Source organism: Exserohilum turcica (genome assembly GCF_000359705.1).
Source record: "Exserohilum turcica Et28A unplaced genomic scaffold SETTUscaffold_1, whole genome shotgun sequence".
Classification (NCBI taxonomy): domain Eukaryota; kingdom Fungi; phylum Ascomycota; class Dothideomycetes; order Pleosporales; family Pleosporaceae; genus Exserohilum; species Exserohilum turcicum.
The window spans coordinates 2,399,695-2,421,963 of record NW_007359914.1 but is presented as its reverse complement, the minus strand read 5'-3'; the positions used below and the strand labels follow the sequence as shown (position 1 = coordinate 2,421,963).

Genomic DNA, 22,269 nt, shown 5'->3' with positions numbered 1-22,269 from the left:
CAAAGCAAAGCCATTGTTCGCACCAGCCACGCACCGGCAACCCCCCCAGTAACAAGCCAACCACATCCCGCACCCCCAAACGTGCACGTGCAAAGGATGGCTCTCCCTCTGCGCTTCTCTGCACAGGCGCCGTCGGCTCGCCTGGAGGAAATCGTTCCCGAATCAGACCGCATTGAAGAGCTTTCCGACGAAGCGCTTGACAGCGAGTACGAAGACATGGGCACCGCCACGGCAGAAGAGCAGGCAAACATAGCCTATCTAGAAAGCATCAGGATTCCAATCAAGGATTCGCTCGTCACAGACTCGTCCAGGGTAGAGGAAGAGACGTCAGCAGTCATCCTGCCGTACCTTGAGGGCAACCCGAATGACTGGCCCCTCAACGCCTTTGGCATACCAAAACTTCAGCGCGACAGACACGAGGCTATGCTGAAGAAGATTATCGAAGACTACCCACCACAAGCCGCTACCGTGGATGCTGCCCGCCCGTGGATCGTGTACTGGGCTACGCAGAGCATGACTGCGCTGGGCCTCGATATTTCAACTTACCAGAAAAGGTAGGTCCGGCTATCCTTTCCTTCTGTCTGTCTGTCCGATGACATGCAACTACTTTTTTTCCAACCACGAAACACAATCTTTTCTAACAATGGCACAAACAGGGTGGCACATACCTTCTCGCTAGCCCAGCACCCAGAGGGAGGCTTTGGCGGTGGTTACGGCCAGTATGCGCACCTTGCATGTACATATGCAGCGACGCTGTCGCTGGCCATAGCCGGCGGAGACGCAGCCTATGACACCATCAACCGCAAGACACTCTGGCATTTCCTCGGCCGAATGAAGCAAGCAGACGGAGGCTTCACCATGTGTGCAGGCGGCGAAAAGGACATCCGCGGCGCCTTCTGCGCAATGGTCATCCTATCTCTCACCAACCTCCCAATGGAGCTGCCCCCCGATGCCCCCGCTCGGAACCACGGCCTGACCACCTTCACCGACAAGCTCGGCGACTGGGTCTCGCGCTGCCAGTCGTGGGACGGCGGCATCTCGGCCGCGCCAGGAAATGAGGCTCACGGCGCCTACGCATTTTGCGGCCTAGGCTGTCTCGCCATCCTGGGGCCCCCGAAGCAAACTCTACACAAGTACCTCGATGTCGACCTGCTGACGGCATGGCTGTCGTCGCGGCAATGCTCCCCCGAATGCGGGTACAACGGCCGCACCAACAAGCTCGTCGACGGCTGCTACTCGCACTGGGTCGGCGGCTGCTGGCCCATTGTCGAAGCAGCCACCACCACGGGCCTGTGGAACCGCGCCGCCCTCGGCCGCTACATCCTCGCCGCGTGCCAGGAGAAGAAAGGCGGCCTCAAAGACAAACCGGGAAAACACTCGGACGCCTACCACACCTGCTACAACCTCGCAGGCCTCAGCACCGCACAGCACCACTACCTCTACGACGAATCCGTTAACAAGTCTCTTGGAACAGGCAACTTGGGCGCTCCCTACCACTGGAAAATGCAGGCCCGATATGATGCCGCAGACAAGGTCTGGGAAGACGCCGATGTCGTCAAGCCCGTTCACCCCGTTTTCGTCATCCCCTTCATGTCCGTGTATGAAATGCGGAAGCATTTTGAAGACAAGGAGGATTTCTGATTCATTGATTCCTTCTCACAAGTCCAATCCATGTTTACCAGGTTGATTATTCGTGTGTTTAGAGCCGCATCTCGTGTTATATATATTTACTCGATTCATGGACTTTTCTCTTTTGGAGTGTCTAACTGTGTGAGGTAAGGGCTATTACCCATGTGTTTGGAGTCATTTGGGTCTTGACATGGGGCAATGGGGGGGGGGGAAACTTGTATGTTTAGATTCCCGGCTTTTTTTTTGCTTTCCTTCTTTCATCTCTCTGGGTCTAGTTTTCTAATTCTTTCCATGTGTGGAGCCTGGAGGATCATTTGAAAGAATTATATATCTTTTTTTTTCTCTCTTGTTCTTGTTCTCTGTCTGTCAGATGGATAATATCTCACGTCCACTTTTCGATTCCCTTTGTGAAGCTTACTGTTGTCGTCGTACATATGATAATATCTGCTTTGCCTCTTCTTTTTTTTGTGAGGGCTTACTTGTGATGTGGGTATCACGCGTATGTGTATGATTATGCTGCTGCTGCATTGTCAGACTCGCTGTCATTGTCTCGTAGGTGTGATGCTTGATCGGGATATGCGTTTCTTTTCCTCGTTGGCAAGCATATATATGTGCAGCACCATGCATCATCACAGACGAGCTTGATAGGATACCGTGCTTACAACTAGAACTCGACACAGTACACGATGGTGGAAAGCTAATAGCAAAGCAAAGAGACACACAGCAATGGAGCAAAACACACACACTCTCCAGTTGAAAACGCCAAGTATGTTTTTTCTTTCTTTCTTTAAACTACTTCTTTTGAAGGGTACTTGGATCAACCTCCCCCCTCAGCAATGGCTTTGAGCAAGCCACCAATGTAGTTCCTGAGGGTAAGATTATGACTGGCGGTGAAGGCAATCTGGTCTCTGAGCGGGGTAAACATGCGAGGCACCCAACCGGCATTCTTTGCTTCTTGCTCTTCTCGCTCTTCGTTCTCGCGCCGTTGCTCCGACACGGCGTCGCTGAGACGCGGTTTCTTGCCGCCCGTTGTCGCGCGTCGCGCGGCTTCGGGGCTGCCTTCGCTGGCGCTGAATGTGCGCTTGTGGTGCGGAGACGAGGGCGATGTGATTTCCGTGACCGACGTGGGCGGCGGGATCTTGTTGAGCTGGCGAGCAAGGTTGCGGAGGACGAGGACTGAGGACAGAGGAAGGCCTGCGGCATCGTTGGTCTCGTCTGTCGCTGTGTTGTAGTAACGGAAGTTGGGTGCTGATTGTGGGCCTGACCCGTCTTCTCTACCAAGGACGCTTCTGCTGGCAGAGCTGGTTGAAGTCTGAGGCCGGCCGTTCATGCCCAGGCTGCCCAATCCGACAGGCTGTCCGAATTGCGGCTGTAGGCTCTCATGTCGTGCCTGGGAATGAGAGGTCACGGGGCGAGATTCCGACGGCGTTCGATTATGCTTTGCGTGGATGGCATGCTTTATGCTGGTATCTGGCAAATGCGTCTTCAAATGCTGTCCAGCTTCAAACGCAGATTCAGTGCCATTGGGCGAGAAACGCGTACATCCACCCCAGTGACAAAAGTACCTGGAAGGTGGAGCCGCCGAAACCACGTCTCCGTTTTCCATGTCAATGTCCGGTTTGGGCTCCAGCAGCCACTGGCCTGTCTCCTGATCACGAGGAACTTGAAGATGTGTGCTAACGACATGTTCCCACATGGATCTCGCACCGGACGCATACTCACCACACTCGACATTTGCGGTGGAATGCTTGGAATCGGTGTGGCCGTTCAGTAAGCTTGGCGGGTGCCAGCAACAGCGCATATACGGCTTCTTTGTGCTCGGATCGACTGGCACGGAACGCGGCCGTATGCCCCGGATGGTATACTTTGGCTGTCCGCCTACCGTTAGAACTTGAGCGGATGCTCCGCCAAACGTAGTTGAAACGTTTGTAATAAAGTCCTTTGCCGGCATGAGCGCTTTGAAAGAGGCTGGATTATGTGTCATGTGCTCTGAGAAGGCTGCGTTGTATGCTGACCATAGCTGAATTTGTGTGATCTCGCCGGCGGGGTCCTCTTCGAAACAAGTCCTCAGCCATTGCGAGCTTCGCTCTGGTTCATCCAGGGTGACTAGATGGTCAATGATGGCGGAGGACAATTTTGGTGCGTTTTCCGGTGGAGTTGATGATTTTGCAATCTTTGGGGTAGTTCTGCGTTCCTCATAGACGATCGCACCATACTGCAGCAGCCGTACTAATTGCTTGATAACGCCTTCAATGTCGACCTCATGTACAAGTGTCTCAACATTATCTGGGAAACCAGTAAACAGGTAGAGAAAGTCCAGGCAGGCTATGCGGAGATCTTCATCCTCTACTAGCAACCAATCGCATATTGACTTCAGAGTCTTGGTCGGCACTTTGGTGAGTTTGTTTGTAGCTTCGAGATTCATAGCTATTCGTGCAAGTGCCTTCAAGGAAGTGATTATGCGACCGCGATCGTCTGAATCAATCTGTGCTAGCAGGGAACGGTAGAGCGGGCTTTGGGAGTCCAGGACCCAGTATTTTGTCAGCTGCTCGGCGATTTCGAGGGCGTAGTGTTGCAATTCTACTACCGATGAGTATATGGGCAGGTTGAGAACAATGACAATCATATCTTGGATGGACGGCACGAGTGCGGCAAACAAAGCATTCTCCTTCAGCATGACCATGTTTCGGATGATGAGCGCTGCTTCGTTGATCATGTTGAGCGACTTTGCACTCTGCTCGGGCAGAAGACTATCGTGGATATCAAGCGTGCGGAGAGATTGAATGCGAGGAAGCAAATCATGGGTGCCAGACAGGCCATTTAGCGTCTGGGGATGGCTGAATTCCTCCTCGACGTATGAAATCTCCCAGTTGACGTCGTAGAAGAGCGATCCCACATCGATGACCTTGGCTATGAGCGCCTCTGCGAGTCCTGGAAACTGATCAAAGCGGTACTTGTCGCCCCGCTCATGAGAAATCTTAACCAAATGATGTAGAGCGTATGCCTCCTCCTCGGGCTGCTTTGACCGTAACGCATTGAGAGCGCGAATGTAGATGCTGGGTCCAGGAAAGCCAGTACCGGGCAGCATCATACCCTTGAGCGGCACCGGCCTGTTTTTCTTATTCAGAATGTACTTTTTGCGCGATTGAATGTATGTATCGAGAGAATTTGACGGGGTTACGACGGGCTTCATGGTGGCTGGCACGGCGGTCCGTGGCTCGTAGTTTGCAATCGTCATGGCTGCTCCGCTGGTGGCGTAGCCGTTTGCTTGCGAGGAGTTGAGGTGGCCGGTTGACTGGCGAGTCTGGCGCGTCGAGGCTTCGGGCTGGAAGAGGACTCGCTGGGGCGGCGCATGGCGGAGGGAGCGTGTCGAGCGGCTGAGGCTGGCCGGGTCATCAACTTCCATCTTGTCGTCTTTGGGCGTCTTGTCAAGATCCTCGTCGTCGTCGGATTCTTCGTCTCCTCTGAGCCGCTCCGCTTCTCGGCTGCTGGGTGGTTGGAAGTTCTCGAGGGTGCGGTTCAGCAGGTCTCCGCCCTTGGCAGATACGTTCTCGAGGATTTCAGGCGGCGGTGGGTCGCGCTTGTGGATCGTGGATATCTCGTATGCGCTAGTACACACATCAGCTGGGGTGGCCCGCAGGGTGAGGCGCGAGCCTTGACATACGCAAGGTTCTTGTAGTAGGCCGTCTTGACCAAAAACGCCTGGGTGGTTATGCTGGGGCTCTTGGGAAGAAATTCCGAAGCGATCCTCCGCCACGCAAGCTTGTTATTCTTGGTATCCGAGACCTTGTCGTATCCTCCCTCTTCATTGACGCGTTTGTAGAGGCGATGGAGGTCGATGTGCCGGCTGCCGATCTTGGGCTCGCGGTCCAGGACAGTCCTACACGTCTAATCAATATGCGCTCATCGCACAGAGGCAGGCCAGATGACGCACCTTCGCTTTTCGTGGTATGCGGCCAAGGTGTTTAGAAAGTCGTCCCGTTCCTGGGTGGATTCGCCGGATGATTCTTCTGGTTTGTTTGGGGCCATGTTGCGCCTGTCGCATTCACTGGGGACTACGGGGGCACGGATCGCGATGCATACGTGGTTTGAGCGGTGCGTCAGGCGCAATGGCGAATGTGCTTGTGAATGCGCGGCGCGCGTCGGTCGCGATGATGAATGAGCGAACACCAGAACTCCAGCATGCACCAACTGCCTCGCGTTGATCTAGCGCCAGCTTCACGTGACCGGCCCGGAGTCGCGACTTCCTCCCTCTCTCGCAGCATCCCCCACCACGTCCACACATGCACAGTGCGACGACAAAATTGCTTTTTATCACGCACAGAATACCGAGTCTTGCCCATCGTGCGAGCTTCTTGATCTTGACTAACAAGCAGCCGCCACTAACCACCATGCTATCCCTTTCGCTGACGAGCCTGTCAACCGCTCGCGACGCGGATGCGACCCAGCAGAAGTTCCACTGGCAAAAATACACAGACGACCTCACTTTTGTCATAGACAGCTATGGTGCACGTGACAACACTCAGCTCATCAAGGTGGTGCAAGGCACAGAGGTTCGGGTACGAGATACACGACCGATGCCTCATCCACACAGCTACTTACCATATCTACTCGACTTGTTCACTGACTTTCCACATGCAGCAAGTGATTGAGATACAGCGACTTGTGGCTGAAGGAGAGCAATTGAAACGCCAAATGCAACACCGCGGGCTAGAGATGCAGGCCGAACAGCTACCAATCTCAGCCATCATCCGCTGTCCTTTGCTTGCTATACGATGGCAACTGCCGGATCAGAAGGTAGCTACAGATGAGTGGTTAAGCTCGTGGTGCTGATGGTTGTAGGTACGGCGTATTCAGTTAAAGTTCAAGTCAGACACAGACTTTGACACGGCATTTAATCGGCTTCGGCAGCTTGGCCTTCACATGAGTGAGCAGAACCGCCCTTCATCCCCGTTACGTTCCACAGCTCCAGGCCCAAGTACAGCTATAGCAAGAGCACCATCTGCCAGGCCAGGCCTTACAGCTGCCGTATTGTCTGAGCAGCCTAGCAGCAGCACTATCACAGGGGGCGGCTTATCCTGTCCCCCCTCGCGTCTCGCAGAAATCTCCAGTCGACCTCACACAGCTGCCAATGCACCCAGCCCTTTCGAATCTCGACCGCAGGAAGCCTCACCTATTCGTCCATTATCCGCTACTCTGGGATATAGCAAAGGAGACGCTCTCACATCAAGCTCCTTTTCTGGCCCTCTGAACCCACCCGTGCTCTTCCCTCGGCCTCACTCAGCAACAGCCGATATACTTGGTCGTAGCTACAACCTTTCCTTTTCAGCAGATAGGCAAATTTCGACAACCGAAGATGTAGCGCAGGGATCTACCGAACGCCCAGAGACTGCAATGCTCTTCAATCGCCCAGACACCGCCGAAACGCTACCACCACGGCGAGAACTCCCTTTCCAGCGTTTATCAGAGCCACGTTCATCCGGAAGCGATACTGCGCGGACTTCTGATAGACCCTTGACCGGACTCATGGGCCCTCCTGCTCTACCATCGCGTACAGCTGTTCAACGACCCAGCTCTAGTCTCAGCGCCAGCAGCAAGGATGTCGACCTACCTCCTCTGCCCCAGCCCACAGTGATTGAAAAGAATCGTGGAAAACAGACAATGCAGCAGGCTCCTCGCACACCAAATCAAGATCAGAATACCTTTCAGCGTGCAAAGGCCTCTCCCCACAGTCGCATCGAAAAACAGCCTTTCACGTCATCGTCTCCAACGTCTTCTCCTCTGGCATTCGGCAAATCAAGCTCAAGCGCCTTTCCATCGCCACATCCACTCAGTACACCAGGTGCCATGGCCCGCAGCCTACAAGAACCCATCTTCCAGCTTCATCACTCGTTTGTCACGCCTCCAGCATCAGAAGCTATCCAGCAAGATTCTCACGCGTTCAGTACAGCAGCCAGCGACGCACAGCGCCTAGCAGCATACACGCAGCTGTCTGATGAAGAACGGAGAGTAATGATCAACGATCTCATATTCCGCCATCTTGAAAGCGAAGATTTTCTTGTGCTGGTGGAGGATGTGGAGACAGCTTGGGCGCGAGTCGCTCTTGGTATGCGCTGAGAAGACATCCATATGACAGGCGATGATAATGGATGTAGAAGTACCATGTGCTGAGGAAGATATACAAGCAATCACAAAGAAGAAAGATACATCTCTGGTAAAACTGCACAAAGTATCTGTGCTGCTTTCAAAACCGGGAATTTCTTTTTTTTACATGTACCAATACTACATACAAGAACAGAAAAAGTATCGTTTCCTACTTCAATGCCTTGTGTCTTCACCGCCAACAACATACCCCCTCGCAACCCCGCTTCTCCCCTCTTCCATCTTCGCCGCTCTATTCGCACCATGCTCAGCGCCTTCCTGGTCCTCTCCATCTCGATAATCACTGCCCAGACCCTGCCACGTACGGTTCGAACGCAGGTACTCTGCACCGGGAGATGCTACACCACCGACAGCTGTGATATCGCCTGTTGCTCGTTTTGCGAGCGCCGAGCTAGTTGCTGATGGTGCCGAGGAATCCGTAGTGGAACCAGCAGCAGCAGCAGCGACAGCTTTTGTAGCTGTGGAGCGCATAGGCCGAGCATGGGATACATATCTGCCCGTTCTGAGATCGAATTCCGGGGGTTCAGATTCATCTTCATCCACGTCTTCGTCGTGCATTTGCCCGGCTTCTTTCTCCCTATTTCTCAGCGTAGCCTCTTGCTCAACATTCTTCTCCTTGTTCTCCTTGTTCTTCTCTCCCTCATGTTTACCAGTGTCATCCAGGACCCTCTGGAAATCCGGTTCCCACGCCCCTGTCCACACCCTCTCTGCATCGCCCTGCAGCGCGAGTCCCAATTCCCACGGCGTAATCATGGGCTTCCAGAAGTCGCTGCTTTCAATCAGACTGCTTTCCCAGCAGCCGATGACGACCCAACCGCCAATCTCACTGAAATTCGCCACTTTGGCCGCGTTGACCTTGCCTACGACAAACGTGTAGCATTTCTTGCCCGCGGCGGCGATTTGGCGCTGCACGTGCGCGAGGATGTGCATGTAGTTTTTCACTGAGAGCGTGTTGATCAGGATGCCGAAGATGGGGGTTGTGGAGAGCGACGTTAACAGGGCGTAGCGCCGGTTGAGAGCTTTTGCTGTGCTTGCGAGGGAGGCGGTAGGGCCAGAAGGAGAAGCTGGAGTCGTTGTCGTAGGGTAGATATGGATCGAGGCGACGCGAGACGACAGCGCAAGAAGCAGCGCAGTCGGCGGATCCGAAACATGGAACAGAGCATACTCGCGCAGCGCATCTTCTGATCCGACTACATCATGCGGCACGCTCCGGTTTGGCAGCGGCGAAGCCGGCTGGTGCAGTATCTCTGTGGCGAACAGATTCGTGTATCCCGCGTCGCGCAGGCGCTGGTGCAGCGCGGGGATATGGTGCGAGAACGGGATATCCGCCATGAGCACGACCTTCTTATCCTTCTCGGGATACGTATCTTGGAACGTGGATACCGCTGCATCAACGTCCAGCTCGCGCGCCGTGAAAACGTATATGACGGGCAGTCTCGAGGGCGGCGACAGGCACGAACGGCCGTAGTGTACGACAACATCTGCGTCGACGTGCTCGGCGGCGACTTCGTCTACACAGCATGCGCCGTACGAGGAGTCGCCTAGTATAAACAGTTTTTCGTCTGCATCAGCGCCATCATGGTCTTCCTGCAGCGTCGTCTTCTCCAAGTCTGCACTCAATTGCTCTTCCGCTGCCGTTGTTGTTGTTGTTGTATCCAGTCTTTGTTTTTCAGCCCCGCTGCCATTCTGCCTTCTCCGTGCTTTCAAGCCGCGGGCCAAGTGCTCGAATACCCGTGGAGCATCGCAGAGCATGTGGTCTGGGAACTGCAGCGCGATTCTCTTCCATTGCCCCTCTCGTATCTCGCGGACTGTGCGTTCGATCTCGTACGTGAGCGCAATCTGCTCGTGCGACAGTTTCGCCGCGTCGATGGGCGGCGTGGGGTCTTCGAAAAGGTGCGTGTCGGGCGTCGAGAGGACGGGTGCGCCTTCGAGCGCTGCAGCGGCCATTGTGTGTTGGTGGGTTGCATGTTTTGTGGCGGGGCAGATACTTGTTCTTTTCCCGTAGGCGCGCGCGACATGGCGGGGCACTCTCGGTCGCCTCGGGCCTCTCTCTCCCTGTCTGTCTTCCTTATGCAGGGACGCGACAGGGCTGCTGCCGAAGAGCCGCACGCCCATGGCGCCTTGTATGTAATGCGTCACTTATCATAGGCGAAGCAAGTCTTAAATGCGTTTTGAAAGGAGCGTGCTAGAGAAGATGAGGGGTTTACTAACTCTGTCACAAAAAAAAATGCAATTGTATTCGTAAAACTACAAGGGAAAATACAAGGCCCTAAAAACATGGCGGGAAAAAACGCTTTCATTCCTATAGGTAAACAAAAGAAAATATGTAATTGTTTTTTTACATCATCAGGTATGTAACGAGGGTTGCTCCGACGAGAGCAAGACCAGAGATGCTGGGAATGGACTTGGCGCCTGCGCTCTTATTGTTTGCGGTGGTGGTTTGTGTGAGCAGGAGGCTTGGGTCGTATGCGGGTGCCTTTTCGACTGTGGTGCCGTTCCAGCAGTATTGTTTGAAACACTGGTTGCAGACTTCGGGGACGGTTTCACCGTTGCGCTGCATGCTCCTCGAGAGGATGGCACATCCCACGCAAGTGGGCCAGTTGGTGGCGCCCTGGCGTGTCGAGTTGGCCTGCGTCACAACGTTGTAGCCGTTTTGGATCATGTTGTTGCGCTCCTCGAGCGTGTATGAGAGCTTGTCAAAGGTCGAGGTGTTGGAAAAGAAGGAGTAGGGGGCGTTCGGGAGGTACACCACCAGAGGGGGGATGTTGTTGCCCTTGGTGACGTTCTTGCTGTCGCAGCCGAAGAAGGTAGGTCGGTTGTTCAAGCCTAGTGCGACGAAGGTGTCCTGGCCGGGAACATAGGGGAAGGATGTCTTGTTCATGATGGGCGATTCGGCGCGACGGTAGGTTGCGACGAGAGCGGTACCGTTGGGCCAGTTTGTGCCCGGGCCACTCTCGCGGTCAGCCGACGAGTCGACGGCAAAGATGACATCGACGTTGCGCACAGGCTGGATGACGGGGTTGAGAGGAATGTTCTGAAGATCTTCGCCACCGTCGACGAGCGTGAGGCGCTTGTTGGAGGCACTGGGGTTCGACTGGCTGTTCCAAAGGTAGAAAGGGTTGGGCGAATAGTCAGCAATGTCGTTGTTGTCTCTGCTGATCCTGGTGAGGATTTTGGTGGCCAAGTCCTTGATAATCGATGGGATATTCTTGAAGGTGTCCAAGCGGAGGAAGATCTGGTTGAACAAGGAGCTGCTCGTTCCCATGACAAAACCCAAGTTGTCGAATCCGGCAATACACGATTCGTTCTGGGGAAGTCGTCCGGCAGTAAAGTTGGAGCCCAGGTACTTGAGCGGGGCGAAACCAAATGTTGTGGGGTCGAAAGAGCCCATCTCAAATGGGTTAAATTCAAAGTTGGTAGCATTGAGAGAGATGATCAAGTCTCCTGGGGCACGCTCGTCCGATACCAAGATGGGCATGGGCGAGTTTCCATTTGAAAAGTAGGGTCCATCCTGGATGGAGGAAAAGGTATAGGCTAGATGTGTTAGCTTACGGCAGTGCAGGGCGTGCTCGTATACATACCAGGGGCTCCTTCGGATGCATTGATGAGCTGGAACGACAGGCCTCGGCCATATATGTCGGTAATGGAGGTGTTGAAGGGACCAGCTGGCGAGTCGGACTTTGACTCGACCGTGTTGGCTAGGTTGTCAAAGTACTTGGCTGTCGAAAGCAATTGGACGCCTTCTGTGGGTGGCCCCTCAAACAGCGAATTCTGGAACTGCCAGATGGAAGTGTTCTGGCCCTGGCTGATGATGGACTCGACGGAAGTGAAGTTGTTTGCGAACAAGCTGCCCACTAGCCAGCCACCGCCAGACAAGGCTGAAAGATAGGTCGCCGACTGCAACAGGCCTCCGAGATGGCCGCGGCTGGTGGCATTTGTGGTTCGGTTGTCGAAAGCTGTCAGTGCACCTGCACCGTTGAGCAAGGCGCGGTATCCACCGCCAGAGACTGAGATGGCGATGTTGGGCAGCGCCGAGGTGTTGCTGCTGTGGGCGTCAAAGTACTTTGCCACATCAAAGCCTGTGATGTTGGCACGTTGCAGAAAGTCGCGCATGGGCTGGATGGTGTTGGCCCTTCGCTTCTTCAACCAGTCTGTCTCTTGCTGGGAGAGAGTGGCGGCGGATCGAATGCTGGGGCGAGTCTGAGGGCAAGTCACGTTGGCGGGAGCATAGCCATTGGGAGCCTGTGGAGCTGCACGCTTCCACGACTCCAGCGAGTCTGAGGGGGGGACGACTCGGGCATCCCGAGGAACAATAGCGGATGCTGTGTCGACGTCAGCGCGGCCAACAGAAGACACGGCATGGGGAGATTACATACAAGCGGCGAGGCTGGTGAATGCCGAGGCAGACACGACGCAAGACAACTTCATCTTGTCAAAACGGCCAGACGGCGAAGAAAGTCGAGTATGGGGGGCGAGGACAGGGAGCACGAGATGGTGGAGGGCCGCTGTGACATGGGCTGACGGCCATGTTTAAATGATGGTCTCAAACGCGTACGGCTGATTGCGGAATGACCCACGTACGGGCTTTGCATGGCTCCAAACGCGCGAGCGAGGATGGGGAGGATCTGACCTCATCGGCGCACTCTAGCCACTTTGGCTGTGGCTGGAGCGCCCCTTCCTGCGCCCTGGCGATCATGCCGCTAGGCCCGATTCTATTTCCATCTCGGCTGCCGAATTGCCGGCTGCCTTGCCTTTGCCGTCTCTGACTACCTCGCTCATCGCCCTCACAGCCACCGTCATCTCCGTCCTGGTACTAATCACCACGTCCATCACCGCCATCAGCTCCATCCGTGTCGTCACCCCACTGTCGTCACCCGTACCATACCAGACCGTCTCTTCAACAATCAGCGCCTGCTGCTGCTGCGCCAGCTACCGTCAGCCCATCTCCCACTCCTAGCGTATCGTCCCCGTAGGATTCAAGCAATGCATGGCCATGGCGGACCCACGCGACGGAAGCGCTCGGCACGACACCCTAGGGGCGAGGGCACATCCACATCTGCGGGCAGCCACACCTCCTTCCTACATACAGCATGGAACGCTGTATTCGTTTTCTCTATGCCTGAGACGCTGGCATAACAGCGCTACCCTTAGTCTTGCCGTCCTCCCAGCTGCACTGCCTGCTACTCTTACTCTCTTCCATCCCGCGCTCGGACGACTTGCGGACCGGCCTCTCGTCTTCTGATTTTTTTTCGCGCAGATCGCTGTGTGTTTGTCCAAGGCCGTGTGGCTTCGTGGTTAGGCACCCTACTAACATCCAGTTTTGCTATTGGACAACTCGGCAAATTATGTGTCGGAATAGTAATATGTCTCACCCGCGTATATCGGATCGCAACTTATCCCATCCCCGTCCTGACAGCTGCTGTTGTTTTTGATCCGAGCTTCCGAGCTTTACCAGCAGGTCAAACGGACGCCGACGGCATTGTGGCGGTCTACCGGTATGACAGCACTGCCAGTGTGACCGCGCAGGGAGCTTGCGAAGATGTTTCTAGTAGTAGTCGTTGACGTGGCCTGCAGACCCGACAGTGGCGCATGGTGTATACGCGACTCAAAGGCACATTCGTTCGGCTGTTTGGTGCCGCAGCCTATGTCTGCACAGCCATCAAACGACATTGCCGACATGTCGGCAAATCGCAACACCTCCTATGTGGCTGTTTGATGTCCACTTCGGATACTGATAGTCCTCGTTGGAGCCACCCAGACTGTGGCTGGCTGTCACAGCCATCCATGTACTAGCACGCCGTGGTTGGTTAGCTGCCGCTCCACAATCAGAGATTCGCGCCTGTCTCCGTCTTACTCATTAACGCTAAACATAGAACGCATCAGAGATGTCACCAAACACGGCCTATGTTCATAAATCAACAACTCGCCCAGCTGTCGCCGTGGCTGAGCTATAGAACGCCTTGACCTTGGGATTAGTAACGGAGAGCAACACAGACGCCATTCGGACTGTTGTGAATGATGCATAGGTACAGTCTATCCGAGATCGGTTAACAGTGTATTCAGCTGGGCATCAAAATATCGAGGATGAGTAACACAAGACGACCTGCATGAACACATGTTCAGAGGCGCTTGGCTCAAAAGCTTACTGTAGCATTATGCGGCCTGTACCTGGCGACACCCATGGCCTTTCTATACACTGTGGCTATGTTCCAATCTCGGAACGTTGCTCCCTCATGCTGACATCTCCTTCTCAGGCCCGGATCGTACAGTGAAACTGCAGTGTTGGCCTAAGCCCCCTATGATAGATGCAAATAAGGATGCAAATAAGGTTCTACTTTACTATTGAGATGCTTGATATAATGTTTCAATTTTGCGCCACGACGCCACAACAGGACTCAAACAGTATTGGACGCATTAATCCGGTACGGTTGTTGAGACCTCGGCATAACTTGTGCTGAGGACATATGAGCGCAAAACATATATGGCCCGAATGCCCCCAGGAGAGCGACTTGACATGTAGGCTCAGTTGAGACACATCTAGCGTGTCACGCCACGTTGCTCCTAAAAGCTGAGCCTCAGGGACATTATTCAGGCAGAAGAAGAGAGAATCAACTGTCATGGCATTACGTCATAAAAACACGTCGAGGGGCATTAAATGCGCAGTTCATCTCCCACTCGTATCCGGACAAGCACCCAACGGCTGCCAACGTGCGCCAACCCGCACCAATTTTGCGCCAACTTAAATTCGTTGAGCCCGGGAATTAGCAAAGAAAATGACTCCGGCAGCAAATACACCGGGGTTTTATCATTGACACAAAAGACGGCATTCCAGAAAAGAAGATCAGAGCATCGCAACGCTCCCATTAAAAGCCAGAGCCGCACATGCTGACAATATGCAACGCATACCTCTTCCTTGCGCAATTTGCAACCCGACTCAATGCCTTTACGTTGGATTGAAAATACAATCTCCTTGCGCTATTTTGTCGCGAGTTTGAGAAAGCTTGCTGAAAAGAAGAGTGGGAGGTGTTGCTCCGGGGCGACAACAGTGAGCTAAACTAGGTTACGCAAATCCCTGTTTTATCCAATTCCCCGCCCCAGCACATCATCCAGCCTTACACATAGCCTTCTACAACCCCGAATTTAAGCACCCATACCCCACAACCGGCCCCAGGTAAACTCCACTTTAACCCCGGCAACACTGTTAGGTCTATGATACCGTTCCCAAAGCCACCGTACATGATGGCTAAACGGCTAAATGGCATTAGTCGTGACCTCGAACTGCGGCCCTAATGACATCGCTGCAATGCACATCGCTACACCTATGGCATTGCTATCTTCTATGACAATTCGTCGGCGGCTACGCGTTCGTCCTGAAAGAGCTCTGGAAACCTCGCGTGGAGTCCAGGATGTCACAATGCCTAGGCTAAAAGTGTCGGATGAGCACGACTACTGCATCGATCCGCGACATCGTGACCACGGTCTCCAGTATTTTGCCAGTGCCCCTGCCTAGAAACCGATCTACCTAATCGATTCCTGGGGTAAACCCGCTTTAAAGGCTTATTTTGAATAGCCTCTTGCAAACAACCACCCACTAGAGCGGGCGCTACGGTTGTTCATATGGGACCCGGACGCCATCCGGGTTACCGGTGTTGTATAAAAAGGCCAGGATGCACGAAAATGAGACCTCAGCAGCTGGCCAAGTCTCCTCGCTGGCTTGGACATCCAAGATGACTATACTCACCACCTTCGTTGCCGCTGCTGCAGCTGGCTTGGTAGCTGTCTCTAAAGCTTCACCTGTGGCCGAGGTGAACATCACTCCCGGTGTGTCGAATGCACAGTCTTCCTTGACACTCGTCTACCAGAACAACTTGAACGGATCAGACGACAAGAACCACATTGGAGCCATTATCCTCGACCCTGTTCCCCAGGCCAGCGCAGCTGCAGCCTGCGCTACGCTCAACGAGAAGCTCATCACCAAGGCTACTCTTCAGCAATACCAGGCCGACTTCAATGATGCTCTCTCATACCAGGACTACGCTAAATATACCGATTCCGAGAAGGGCTACCATATCGACAATGGAGTTGTTTCAGTGGGCGGCCGTGTGACCTACTCCTCCATGGACTCTCAGAAAAGACTGCCAGTTTTGTGCACGCAATCCGCCAACAATGGATCAGCGAGTGCCGGACCTGTTAGCGGCAGCACTGTCTCCGTGGCATCTGGAGGCAACACATTTGTCGGCTACCGCAATCAAAAATCGTTCCGCTTCCTTGGTATCCCCTATGCGGATACACCCAAGCGCTTCAAGTACTCTTCTCCCTACTCCAAGAAGGGTCAGACTATCCAAGCGACAAAGTACGGCTCTCAGTGTCTCCAGGGCAGTGGCGGAAGCGAAGACTGTCTGTTTCTCAACATCCAGACGCCGTACATTCCCAAGGTTGGCTCCAAGAAAAACCTCCGGCCAGTGTTTTTCTGGATTCATGGTGGAGGCTTCACAGGCGGAAGCGGGGCAGACCCCCTCACCGACGGCGGAAACCTAGCCAGTAAGGAGGACATGGTGGTTGTCAGCATCAACTACCGTCTCTCTACCCTTGGTTTCCTCGCCATTCCTGGAACGGACATCAAGGGCAACTTTGGCATCCAGGACCAGGTCTTGGCCCTCGATTGGGTCCTTGAGAACATTGCCTCGTTTGGCGGTGACCCTAAGAGAATCACTATTGCTGGTGGCTCTGCGGGCGCAGGCTCAGTGCGTGTGCATCTGGGCTCACCCAAAGCCGTTGGAAAGTTCCAAGGTGCAATCGCCCTGTCGAATCTCGGCGGAGGTGTTACCCTGGGCCTCAAGGGCGACTATGGAACCACATACTCGACCTACTACACCATCGAACAAAGCTACCAGGTTGCAGGCCAGCAAATCTTCGCAGCCGCAGGCTGCAACAGCACCGACTTGTCCACCCAGATTACCTGTCTCACACAAGCCAATGCCACGTCCATTGTCAACTTCAGCACAGTAGCCCGCTACGTCGTGCAGGACGGAACCTACGTCGACACGTCGAACCTCATCTTAACCACACGCAATGCCAGCACCGCCCACATCCCTGTCATGTTCGGCGTTGTGCGCGACGACGGCGCCTCCTTCTCCACGTATCCCAAAACCCCGATTTCCAACTACACCCAAGGTCTGCAAGAAGCCCTCCACATCAACAGCACGTGGGCCCAGCGCATCATCGCCTCGGGTCTCTTCCCCTTCACCAACACGGGCAACCTAACCCTCGACTCCTTCAACGTCTCGCAGCGCATCGCAACAGACAAAACCTTCCGCTGCGCCGACCAATCCACCGTCTACTCGGCCGCCCAATCCCGCGCCTTCAGCAAAACCTACTTCTACCAATTCGAGCGCACAGCCGGCGGCTACGACCCGAATAACCTCGGCGGGCCGCTGCAAAACAACCCTCAAAACCCCTACTTCAGACTCCACGGCTCCGAAACCGCCTGGCTCTTCGGCACCCTGAAAACCATCCGCGACAACGAGGATCTCTGGAGCGAACAGCTTACCACGGGCTACTTTGCCGCGTTTATCCGCAGCGCAGATCCAAATCCCCCGCGCAGCTACCTCGATGTGAGGGGGTATGCGCGGGAGAGCGAGGGCGCGAGAAGATTCGGAGAGTGGAAGACTGTGGATGCGACGCGCGAAGCTGGAGATGAGATTCGGTTTTTGGATTGGCCCAGTAAAAGTACCGGGTATCAGGATGTGGAGCAGTGCGCTTGGTTGGGGTATCCGCTTGATTATTATCTCAAGGGTGGTGTTTAGAAGAGGCTATTGCTGGTGGTGGTGGTGGTGGTGGTGGTTGTAGTGGTGGAAGTGGAAGTGGAAGTGCAAGTGCTATTTTACCCCGAGAAACGAGAAAAAGGCGTCATGAATCGAATGTGTAATGTCCATGTATATGTATATAAGCGCTTTATATCAAAGTTGATCACACATCAGTACTCCGCCGTCGAATTTTTTTTTAATTTCGATTCACCAATCCGTCCTTTTGCTATAGTAGAAATTACTAAACACCTTAGTGAGCAAGTGCTCGCCATAGGTGCTTCCAGCATGAATTCTCTTGTCGCCCGTGCTCCGCACCGTCATGTTTACGCATTTGTCCAGCGGCCTGACGACGGCTTCAAACGCGGGTTCGTAGAAGAACGGGACGCTGACTCTGTAGCGCGTGCCGCGGTGAATGACGCGGTGCAGCGTGCTTTTCCACAGCCCGTTGGTCCAGCGCTCAATCATGTCGCCGATGTTGACGACAAAGGCGCCGGGGAGCGGGTCGGCGTTGAGCCACGACCCGTTTTTCAGCTGGACTTGCAGGGAGCCGGGCGTGGGGTCCGTGAGGAGGAGGGTTACGCAGCCGTAGTCTGTGTGAGCACCGCAGGAAAATTGGGATATGTCTTCTGTATCTGGGTTTGTCGTGCCGTCGTTGTTGTTGCTCTTGTTGCTGGATGAAGATGAAGGAGGAGGCGAAGACAGTGGCGGATACCCAATCATACGCATAACCCAAAAGGAATCCTTACAGTTCCTCACAAAGATCTCTTCGTCTTCCTCGTCTACAGCACTGCCATCAGAAGTACTAGATCGAGGAGGTCCCAAGTCCAGCGCTACACCCATGGCATGCACCACCGCCTTCCCCACTTCCATGACACGCTCCACATACTCTTCATACATGGGCCTCAAGCTCTCCGGCCGCTCAGGCCATAAATTGACGCCCTGGAGACTCTTGACGCTCCCCGGTCCGCCATCGCCAGGCTCGCGTTTGTCCGCCGGCCACTCACGGTACCAGTCGATAGCCTCCTGCATATCCTGCAGGCTATTCGTGACGTTTTCGCCTAGGCATTGGTATCCGCGGGCGCCGTCGCCTCCCTGCGGGCTACCAGCATCGAAGCGCTGGATTTTGCATTTTTCCTCAAGCGGGAGAGCGAAGAACTCGCGGGCCAGCGAGATGATGTCGTTGAGCTTGGACTCCGGGATCCCGTGGCCGGTAAGGTAGAAGAAGCCGTAGTTTATGCAGGCGGCGTTGATGGCTTTGGCGGTTATGCTGCGCGCTTCACGGCTGCCGTTGGGGTCCATGAAGGACGAGATGTCAATGATGGGGAGGCCGTCTTGTTGTGCTGCGGCAATGGGCCGCTCGTACCGGGTTCCCGTCTCGGGTGTGGGATTCAGACTTGTGGGAGGCACAGATGGAGCGCCATTGGACTGTGTGTGCTGTGCGGTGTGCAGAGCGGCCTCCATATCAGACATTTCTAAATCAATGAGACGGCCTTTGTTGGATATTGACTTGATAGTGGGCTGATCCTGATACGTGGGCGTACTACCAAAAGGATGTCTTCTCTCTCTGCGCGTGTATCAGATGTAGATCAACTGCCGGTATCCAGTTATCCAAGTAGTCAAGCCTATCGCGATGTGACGATGTGATCTGGATGTCGCGTGACTTGGCAAGCTGATGATAGCAGTGGGCGGTGCAACTAAGAACATCGAATGCCCGAGCGGCGATACCCCATTGAGTCTAGACACGTACCCTAGAACCTAGACGGAAACCGACAACGCAGACCCACTGGCCGTATCACATGCAAGATCATCATTGCTATTCTGGTCTGGAGAGTGCTTGACTGGGAATTCCCATAGATGGTGGTATATTGCTTCATTCAGTAACATCAGAGGCATCAGACGCATCATTTTCCTGGTCGTCCACTACGGATGACTATATTGCCCCTTCATTAACATTGATCAATCGCATCCGTCGACACCACACCAATTTACATGATGACCTCGTTCGCAACGTCCTGTTGAGCGTGTTAGTCAAGTTCAGTCTCTTCACAATCGCAAACTTACCCTCTTCAGCTCCTTGTATGGCAAGCACACGCAGTTCTGTACACGGACCTCATCTGCAACAACGCAGTCTTTGCCGAGGATGGTGATGCTCTGGACCTTGACGCCATTCTTAATGACGCTGGTTGTGTGGCTGGTAACGGGTGTTGGTGTACCCTCAACACGAGCCCACGCGCCGACCTTGCTGTGCCAGCCAATAATGGTGTACAGGACACATGCGTCGTGCTTAATCTCAGAGTCCTCAAGCACAATAGACTCCTTGACACGCACACCAGCGCCGATGACGACGCGGGCGCCGATGGACACATTCGGGCCAATCTTGGCTGTGGGGTCGATCTGAGCAGAGGGGTGGATGTAGACAGGGGGCAGGATGTTTGCAGAGGGAGCGGCGAGCTCTTCTGAGCCGGCCTGGAACTCCTTGAGGAGGTACAGAGCGTTTGCCGGGACGGCGGAGCCAGCGGTCTTGATCTGGCGCCAAAAGTCCTTTGTCTCGAGAACGAAGAACTGCCTGCTGTCGGCAATATCTGACAGGACATCCTGCTCCAGGCGAATGACGGCGTTCTCCTTGCTGTCGTCGTCGTCTTCGTTCTGGTAGAAGGACGACTCGAGGTTCTCGTTGGAGGGGTACGACAGCAGCCGTGGGCGCTCGGTCCGTCGCTTAATGGCGCTGCGAATGGCGGGGAAGATGCACTCGGTCGCAAAGAGGTAGACACCGCAGTTGATCAGGTTGGAGATGTGCGACTCGGGCTTCTCTACGTAGTGAAGCACGCGCTTCGTGTGCGCGTCCGAGACAATGCATCCAAAGTTGGTGGCGGCCTCGTTGGCGACCCGTGTGCCCAGCATGACGGCCTCGGCGTCCTTGTCCTCGAACAGCTTGAGCATCTCGGCGAGCGGGAACGACGAGCAGACGTCTGCGTTGAGCACAAACAGCTTCTCGGGCTTGCCCTTGAGAATGACATCGCGGAAGTGGTAGAGCCCGCCGGCCGTGCCCAATGCCTGGTATTCGCGGAGGTACTTGACGCTCAGGTAGGGCCAGTTGGTCGACACGTTGTTGATAAAGGGCTGGAAGACGGACTCCTCGTAGTAGCCGACGATGAAGACCTCCTTGATGTCGGGGACGGCTGTGATTGCGCGGAAGCAATGCTCGATGATGGGGTGGCCGGCGACGGGGAAGAGCGGCTGTTGGCAGCATCAGCGGGGTGCGGGCCTGTCGCAGGCGGCGGCGCATACCTTGGGCAGCTCCATGGACAGCGGCCTGAACCGGGTTCCGCGAGAAGGGCCTCCGACCTGGCAGTGTGAGCATACGACACGGCTGGGACATGCATGGCTGGGGCTGGGGCAGCATGTACCAGAATGACGGCCTTGGTGGAGCCGCCGGACGGCGACTTGGAGCGCATGGCGAGCGACGGCGGCTGCAGACTCATCTCGACGTCTTCTCGGGTGCGCAGTGAGCGTGTGAGGGGCGGAAGAGTCTGCACAGAAGGCAGAGGCAGGAGAAGCGTGGTGCTAGAGCAATTGCGAATCTGGCCTTGTCCACGAACAAGCTGGTGGGACCCTGCCATGTAGCCGCCCACGTCGGCGGTGAGCTGGCTCGGCGAATCGGCGGAGTCGGCCCAGCTCAACTTCACCCCTTTTGTACTCGACTCTCTTTAGTCTGGACACAAATATATCGCTGCAGACACGAGCCATCGTCACATGATGCAAGCGCCTGTCTTTACTGCTACATATGCTATTGTCGTACTGCTTCTACTGCTGGGGCCCAAGACTGTTCTCACCAGCCCCCCGCACACACCCTGGCTTGCTCACTTCGCAGCCCCCATTGCCAGTTTCCGGTTCTTCTTGATGAGCGCAGCAAGCTTCTTCTCTAGCACATCGTGCTCTTTTCTCGCTGCATGCATTGCCTGTTCTGCTTCTTCCATGGTTAGCACACTGCCTCTTCCTCGTCTCGCGTTGCCGCTGTAGCCACCCATGCCCGCCGTGGTTTCAATCGCATTCATCAAGCCCTGCATATCGAGCCCCCCTCCACCATGGCCAAGTGTAATGTTGCCATTGCGGTTGAGGCCAAATTCTTGTGTTGGCTGGTACCCGAGTCCTGCACCCACGAGTGCTTCAAGGCCCTCGACGAAAACGCCACCCAGTCTGTCAGCAGCCATGAATCCCATGCCATCAATCTCAGTGCTTCCCACTGCGCCTCCTTCGACCACCGCTTTGGCTGCTTTGGCAAATCGGTTTGCGTTGACAGAAATGTTCGCAGTGCCTGCGCCAGGTGGGCCGCCTACCGCAGCCATCTCCGGACGTGGCTGGTTGGGCGGCGGGTTGTCGGTGCGAGGGAGAACATACTGGTTGAGGTAGCCACCAGCATCGGCCGGTGTTTGCTGCTGCTGCTGCTGTTGCTGCTGTTGCTGTGGACTCGGGACCTGTGTACCAGACCCCTCTTGTCCCTGCACTGGCGGTAGAGGAAGGTTCGTTGAGCCCAATAGCCCAGACTGGCCGTCGAGTCTCGGCATGTGCTGTCCACCGTTAGTGTTTAGCTTCTTGCCTGCTTCCTTGAGTGCCGTCGCGATGGCTGGAAGAACATCGTTGGGCTGTGTAGCCAGACCATGACCGTGTGCGC

At 54.9% G+C, this 22,269-nt stretch overlaps 8 protein-coding genes across 8 annotated transcripts; 3 read left to right on the top strand and 5 right to left on the bottom strand.

The window, feature by feature from the left end:
* Positions 1–57: 57 nt before the first annotated feature.
* On the top strand, positions 58–1,756 carry SETTUDRAFT_162438 (uncharacterized protein). Its single transcript, XM_008022717.1, has 2 exons — positions 58–554; positions 657–1,756. The coding sequence occupies exons 1-2, from the start codon at positions 97–99 to the stop codon at positions 1,639–1,641; spliced, it is 1,443 nt and encodes a 480-aa protein (XP_008020908.1). The 5' UTR covers positions 58–96; the 3' UTR covers positions 1,642–1,756.
* Positions 1,757–2,446: 690 nt separating this feature from the next.
* On the bottom strand, positions 2,447–5,658 carry SETTUDRAFT_85025 (uncharacterized protein; the record flags this gene model as incomplete). Its single annotated transcript, XM_008022184.1, has 3 exons — positions 2,447–5,237; positions 5,294–5,509; positions 5,564–5,658. 3 exons carry the CDS (start codon positions 5,656–5,658, stop codon positions 2,447–2,449), a joined length of 3,102 nt encoding a protein of 1,033 aa, XP_008020375.1.
* Positions 5,659–6,020: 362 nt separating this feature from the next.
* Positions 6,021–7,746, top strand: SETTUDRAFT_86238 (uncharacterized protein; the record flags this gene model as incomplete). Its single annotated transcript, XM_008022262.1, has 3 exons — positions 6,021–6,188; positions 6,271–6,426; positions 6,472–7,746. The coding sequence occupies 3 exons, from the start codon at positions 6,021–6,023 to the stop codon at positions 7,744–7,746; spliced, it is 1,599 nt and encodes a 532-aa protein (XP_008020453.1).
* A 201-nt stretch (positions 7,747–7,947) lies between these two features.
* SETTUDRAFT_133773 (uncharacterized protein) lies at positions 7,948–9,738 on the bottom strand (the record flags this gene model as incomplete). Its single annotated transcript, XM_008022716.1, has 1 exon — positions 7,948–9,738. One exon carries the CDS (start codon positions 9,736–9,738, stop codon positions 7,948–7,950), a length of 1,791 nt encoding a protein of 596 aa, XP_008020907.1.
* Positions 9,739–10,020: 282 nt separating this feature from the next.
* On the bottom strand, positions 10,021–12,264 carry SETTUDRAFT_162436 (uncharacterized protein). The gene is made up of 3 exons (XM_008022715.1): positions 12,168–12,264; positions 11,373–12,113; positions 10,021–11,325 (listed from the first exon to the last, which is right to left on the bottom strand). Exons 1-3 carry the CDS (start codon positions 12,217–12,219, stop codon positions 10,130–10,132), a joined length of 1,989 nt encoding a protein of 662 aa, XP_008020906.1. The 5' UTR covers positions 12,220–12,264; the 3' UTR covers positions 10,021–10,129.
* A 3,254-nt stretch (positions 12,265–15,518) lies between these two features.
* Positions 15,519–17,644, top strand: SETTUDRAFT_113937 (uncharacterized protein; the record flags this gene model as incomplete). Its single annotated transcript, XM_008022714.1, has 1 exon — positions 15,519–17,644. One exon carries the CDS (start codon positions 15,519–15,521, stop codon positions 17,595–17,597), a length of 2,079 nt encoding a protein of 692 aa, XP_008020905.1. The 3' UTR covers positions 17,598–17,644.
* Positions 17,645–17,740: 96 nt separating this feature from the next.
* SETTUDRAFT_133764 (uncharacterized protein) lies at positions 17,741–19,067 on the bottom strand (the record flags this gene model as incomplete). Its single annotated transcript, XM_008022713.1, has 1 exon — positions 17,741–19,067. The coding sequence occupies one exon, from the start codon at positions 19,065–19,067 to the stop codon at positions 17,805–17,807; it is 1,263 nt and encodes a 420-aa protein (XP_008020904.1). The 3' UTR covers positions 17,741–17,804.
* A 372-nt stretch (positions 19,068–19,439) lies between these two features.
* On the bottom strand, positions 19,440–21,124 carry SETTUDRAFT_162434 (uncharacterized protein). Its single transcript, XM_008022712.1, has 4 exons — positions 21,005–21,124; positions 20,886–20,942; positions 19,659–20,834; positions 19,440–19,609 (listed from the first exon to the last, which is right to left on the bottom strand). Exons 1-4 carry the CDS (start codon positions 21,077–21,079, stop codon positions 19,583–19,585), a joined length of 1,335 nt encoding a protein of 444 aa, XP_008020903.1. The 5' UTR covers positions 21,080–21,124; the 3' UTR covers positions 19,440–19,582.
* Positions 21,125–22,269: the final 1,145 nt, after the last annotated feature.